The 5,771-nt window shown below is 54.5% G+C and overlaps 1 protein-coding gene across 1 annotated transcript in view; it reads right to left on the reverse strand.

Annotated features, from left to right (window-relative positions):
• The window catches only part of LOC115187892 (vacuolar protein sorting-associated protein 13B), a gene marked incomplete at its 5' end in the record, with an annotated part of 25,046 nt that extends 23,189 nt beyond the window's left edge, over nucleotides 1-1,857 (reverse strand). Inside the window, 1 exon segment of the mRNA XM_029746941.1 lies at nucleotides 1,568-1,857. Coding sequence (XP_029602801.1) covers nucleotides 1,568-1,857 — 290 coding nt within the window.
• Between the last annotated feature and the right edge of the window lie 3,914 nt (nucleotides 1,858-5,771).

Here is a 5,771-nt window from a genome sequence, read left to right on the forward strand (position 1 = left end):
CCTCTGTCCCTCACTGAGCCCAGAGACAGGCCTGCAGCACAGGTCCCTCTGTCCCTCACTGAGCCCAGAGACAGGCCCTGCAGCACAGGTCCCTCTGTCCCTCACTGAGCCCAGAGACAGGCCTGCAGCACAGGTCCCTCTGTCCCTCACTGAGACCAGAGACAGGCCTGCAGCACAGGTCCCTCTGTCCCTCACTGAGCCCAGAGACAGGCCTGCAGCACAGGTCCCTCTGTCCCTCTGTCCCTCACTGAGCCCAGAGACAGGCCTGCAGCACAGGTCCCTCTGTCCCTCACTGAGACCAGAGACAGGCCTGCAGCACAGGTCCCTCTGTCCCTCACTGAGCCCAGAGACAGGCCTGCAGCACAGGTCCCTCTGTCCCTCACTGAGCCCAGAGACAGGCCTGCAGCACAGGTCCCTCTGTCCCTCACTGAGCCCAGAGGCAGGCCCTGCAGGGTAGGGCCCTGATTGGAGGCAGGCCTGCAGGGTAGGGCCCTGATTGGAGGCAGGCCTGCAGGGTAGGGCCCTGATTGGAGGCAGGTCTGCAGGGTAGGGCCCTGATTGGAGGCAGGCCTGCAGGGTAGGGCCCTGATTGGAGACAGGCCTGCAGGGTAGGGCCCTGATTGGAGGCAGGCCTGCAGGGTAGGGCCCTGATTGGAGGCAGGCCTGGGGAGTAAGGGACACACACAGAAACACAGAGGGAAACACAGCTGGGCCATGAAAGAACAAAAGACTGAAAGTATCTGTGTTGTAAAAATCACTTCTGAACTCTTGGGTCCAATTATGAAGAGGAGACGCTGTTTCTGTTTCCTTTGAGAGGAAAGCTGTCCAAACAGTCGACTAGAAGAGCCTGTGTTTAGGCCACCCCCGTAGACAAGAGAGAGAGAGAGAGAGAGAGGGAGAGAGAAACAGACAGAGAGAGAGAGAGAGAGAGAAACAGACAGAGAGAGAGAGAGAGAGAGAGAGAGAGAGAGAAACAGAGAGAGAGAGAGAGAGAGAGAACAGAGAGAGAGAGAGAAACAGACAGAGAGGGAGAGAGAGAACAGAGAGAGGGAGAGAGACAGAGATAGAGAGACAGAGATAGAGAGAGGGAGAGAGATAGAAACAGACAGAGGGAGAGAAACAGAGAGAGGGAGAGAGAGAACAGAGAGAGGGAGAGAGAGAGAGGGAGAGAGGGAGAGAGAAACAGACAGAGAGGGAGAGAGAGAACAGAGAGAGGGAGAGAGACAGTGGAAATGATGAGGGCATCCCTTATGGCTCCAGTGCCAGTGTTTAACAGGGCATGACCACTAAAGGCTCTGTGCTTTATGTCCCCTAGCCAGGGTCTGTTCTCTCTGTCCTGACAAAACAGAGAGACTACAGGACAGAGAGACTACAGGACAGAGAGACAACAGGACAGAGAGATTACAGGAGAGAGAGACTACAGGACAGAGAGACTACAGAGAGACTACAGGACAGAGAGACTACAGAACAGAGAGACTACAGGACATAGAGAGACTACAGGACAGAGAGAACGGAGAGACTAGTCTCTCTGTCCTGTAATCTCTCTGTTCTGCTCTGTTTCACCCACCTGGTGCTCAGACCACTGCTACTGCAGATCTCCCCAGGGACGGCCACACTCTGCCTGGAGAAGTCAGGTCTGATGGGGGCCGGGAGGCTCCAGGACTCAGACCCAGCTACAGGTCCAGGGTCTGTGGTGGGCAGGCAGCTGAACATCATGTGTCTGGTCGGTAGAGGGAACTGAGGGACCTCCCCGTCCTTTCTTAGCAGATCCCAGCAGGCCACAGAGACAGGTCTGAAAGGTGACTTCTGTCCTGCTGGAGCCAGGCTGAACACTGCTGTATCTGGGAGAGGACAGGCCTAGAGAAGACAGGAGACGGCTAGTTATTTCACACTCTGGAACTGCACCTAACCAAGCAACAAAAACAAACTCAGTAACTGCTCATTTGGGTTGAAAATGAGTTAACGGCATTTTTTGATACATTAAATACATTCTTAATCACGTGGACAAGTATCCTGCCTCGATTGTATTGTGTTTTGGAGAAAATGGAGGGTCATGTTAGCCAGTAACTGCATAAAGTTACTGTGAAAGGTGGCCACACTATGAGTAGTTCACGCTCTTTTCGCTCGGTAGGACAGCGGAGTGTAACGCGACCTTGTTGTTCCTCCCCAGAGAGAACTTGTCGTTCTTCCCAGAGAACTTGTCGTTCCTCCCAGAGAGAACTTGCCGTTCCTCCCCAGAGAGAACTTGCCGTTCCTCCCCAGAGAGAACTTGCCGTTCCTCCCCAGAGAGAACTTGCCGTTCCTCCCAGAGAGAACTTGTCGTTCCTCCCAGAGAGAACTTGTCGTTCCTCCCAGAGAGAACTTGTTCCTCCCCAGAGAGAACTTGTCGTTCCTCCCAGAGAGAACTTGTTCCTCCCAGAGAGAACTTGCCGTTCCTCCCAGAGAGAACTTGTTCCTCCCCAGAGAGAACTTGCCGTTCCTCCCAGAGAGAACTTGTTCCTCCCAGAGAGAACTTGTCGTTCTTCCCAGAGAGAACTTGTTCCTCCCAGAGAGAACTTGCCGTTCCTCCCAGAGAGAACTTGCCGTTCCTCCCAGAGAGAACTTGTTCCTCCCAGAGAGAACTTGCCGTTCCTCCCAGAGAGAACTTGCCGTTCCTCCCAGAGAGAACTTGTTCCTTCCCAGAGAGAACTTGTCGTTCTTCCCAGAGAGAACTTGTCGTTCTTCCCAGAGAACTTGTCGTTCCTCCCAGAGAGAACTTGTCGTTCCTCCCAGAGAGAACTTGTCGTTCTTCCCAGAGAACTTGTCGTTCCTCCCAGAGAGACCTTGTCGTTCCTCCCAGAGAGAACTTGTTCCTCCCAGAGAGAACTTGTTCCTCCCAGAGAGAACTTGTTCCTCCCAGAGAGAACTTGTCGTTCCTCCCCAGAGAGAACTTGTTCCTCCCAGAGAGAACTTGCCGTTCCTCCCCAGAGAGAACTTGTCGTTCCTCCCAGAGAGAACTTGTTCCTCCCCAGAGAGAACTTGTTGTTCCTCCCCAGAGAGAACTTGTTCCTCCCAGAGAGAACTTGTCGTTCCTCCCCAGAGAGAACTTGTTCCTCCCAGAGAGAACTTGCCGTTCCTCCCCAGAGAGAACTTGTTGTTCCTCCCAGAGAGAACTTGTTCCTCCCCAGAGAGAACTTGTTGTTCCTCCCAGAGAGAACTTGTCGTTCCTCCCAGAGAGAACTTGTCGTTCCTCCCCAGAGAGAACTTGTCGTTCCTCCCAGAGAGAACTTGTCGTTCCTCCAGAGAGAACTTGCCGTTCCTCCCCAGAGAGAACTTGTCGTTCCTCCCAGAGAGAACTTGCCGTTCCTCCCAGAGAGAACTTGTCGTTCCTCCCAGAGAGAACTTGTCGTTCCTCCCAGAGAGAACTTGTCGTTCCTCCCAGAGAGAACTTGTTCCTCCCAGAGAGAACTTGTCGTTCCTCCCAGAGAGAACTTGTTCCTCCCAGAGAGAACTTGTCGTTCCTCCCAGAGAGAACTTGTTCCTCCCAGAGAGAACTTGTCGTTCCTCCCAGAGAGAACTTGCCGTTCCTCCCAGAGAGAACTTGCCGTTCCGCCCCAGAGAGAACTTGTTCCTCCCAGAGAGAACTTGTCGTTCCTCCCAGAGAGAACTTGTTCCTCCCAGAGAGAACTTGTCGTTCCTCCCAGAGAGAACTTGTTCCTCCCAGAGAGAACTTGTCGTTCCTCCCAGAGAGAACTTGCCGTTCCGCCCCAGAGAGAACTTGTTCCTCCCAGAGAACTTGCCGTTCCTCCCCAGAGAGAACTTGCCGTTCCTCCCCAGAGATGTCTAAACTGGTAGCAGGGTTCCCCATGCTGATAACAGTGAGCAGTTTGGTACGGACGAGGTTAGGCAGCATGATGAACAGCCAACTACAAAAGCCTGCCGTCGTTTTGTGGTCTGCGTTTTAAAGCAGACCACAAGGTTCTTCGTCTAACCGGCAGTGGCAACTGGTAACCTCACGCCATCGTCTTCTCCGGAGGATCTGAAGGCTCGTTAAATGACATCACCGCGGGGACGGGGACGGGGGGGGGGGGGCGCGTCCTGAGATGAAAGCACAAACCTGCATCCAATTCATGGGGTTTGTCTGATGTGTCTGGGCTGTGGAGTGCCAACGACCACATGGTGAGACTGGCAGAGTGGGGAGCAGGGGGAGAAACATGATATGGTGTGTGTGTGTGTGTGTGTGTGTGTGTGTGTGTGTGTGTGTGTGTGTGTGTGTGTTTGTGTGTGTGTGTGTGTGGAGAACATGAACTGATGGGAAACAAGCCTCTGTTCTCCACAGAGCAGTGTATCTCAACCCCAGAAGGGCGGCACGTTTTGGGTTTTTTGCCTTCGCAGCTGATTAATGATGAGTTGATCATGTAAACCAGCTGTGTAGGGCTGGAGCAAAAACCTACATCGCCAGCCCTTGGGGTCGCCAGCCCTCGGGGTCGCCAGCCCTGGGGTCGCCAGCCCTGGGGTCGCCAGCCCTTGGGGTCGCCAGCCCTCGGGATCGCCAGCCCTCGAGGTCGTCAGCCCTCGGGGTCGCCAGCCCTTGAGGTCGCCAGCCCTCGAGGTCGCCAGCCCTCGGGGTCGCCAGCCCTTGAGGTCGCCAGCCCTCGAGGTCGCCAGCCCTCGGGGTCGCCAGTCCTTGAGGTCGCCAGCCCTTGGGGTCGCCAGCCCTCGGGGTCGCCAGCCCTCGGGGTCGCCAGCCCTCGGGGTCGTCAGCCCTTGAGGTCGCAAGGGTCGCCAGCCCTGGGGTCGCCAGCCCTCGGGGTCGCCAGCCCTTGGGGTCGCCAGCACCAGGATTGAGAACCACTGCCCTAGAGGCTGGGGGATTCTACACCACACTAGAAAGAGTGAGTGTGTGTGTGTGTGTGTGTGTGTGTGTGTGTGTGTGTGGGGGTACCGGTACAGAGTCAATGTGGAGGTTATATACAGGGGGTACCAGTACAGAGTCAATGTGGAGGCTATATACAGGGGGTACCGGTACCGAGTCAATGTGGAGGCTATATACAGGGGGTACTGGTACAGAGTCAATGTGGAGGCTATATACAGGGGGTACCGGTACAGAGTCAATGTGGAGGCTATATACAGGGGGTACCGGTACAGAGTCAATGTGGAGGCATATACAGGGGGTACCAGTACCGAGTCAATGTGGAGGCTATATACAGGGGTACCGGTACAGAGTCAATGTGGAGGCTATATACAGGGGGGTACCGGTACAGAGTCAATGTGGAGCTATATACAGGGGTACCGGTACAGAGTCAATGTGGAGGCTATATACAGGGGTACCGGTACAGAGTCAATGTGGAGGCTATATACAGGGTACCGGTACCGAGTCATGTGGAGGCTATATACAGGGGTACCGGTACGAGTCAATGTGGAGGCTATATACAGGGGTACCGGTACAGAGTCATGTGGAGGCTATATACAGGGGGTACCGGTACAGATCAATGTGGAGGCTATATACAGGGGGTACCAGTACCGAGTCAATGTGGAGGCTATATACAGGGGTACCGGTACAGAGTCAATGTGGAGGCTATATACAGGGGTTACCGGTACAGAGTCAATGTGGAGGCTATATACAGGGGTACCGGTACAGAGTCAATGTGGAGGCTATATACAGGGGGTACCGGTACAGAGTCATGTGGAGGCTATATACAGGGGGTACCGTACGAGTCAATGTGGAGGCTATATACAGGGTCCGTACCGATCAATGTGGAGGCTATATATACAGGGGTACCGTACAGATC

Source organism: Salmo trutta, unplaced genomic scaffold, assembly GCF_901001165.1.
Source record: "Salmo trutta unplaced genomic scaffold, fSalTru1.1, whole genome shotgun sequence".
Lineage (NCBI taxonomy): Eukaryota > Metazoa > Chordata > Actinopteri > Salmoniformes > Salmonidae > Salmo > Salmo trutta.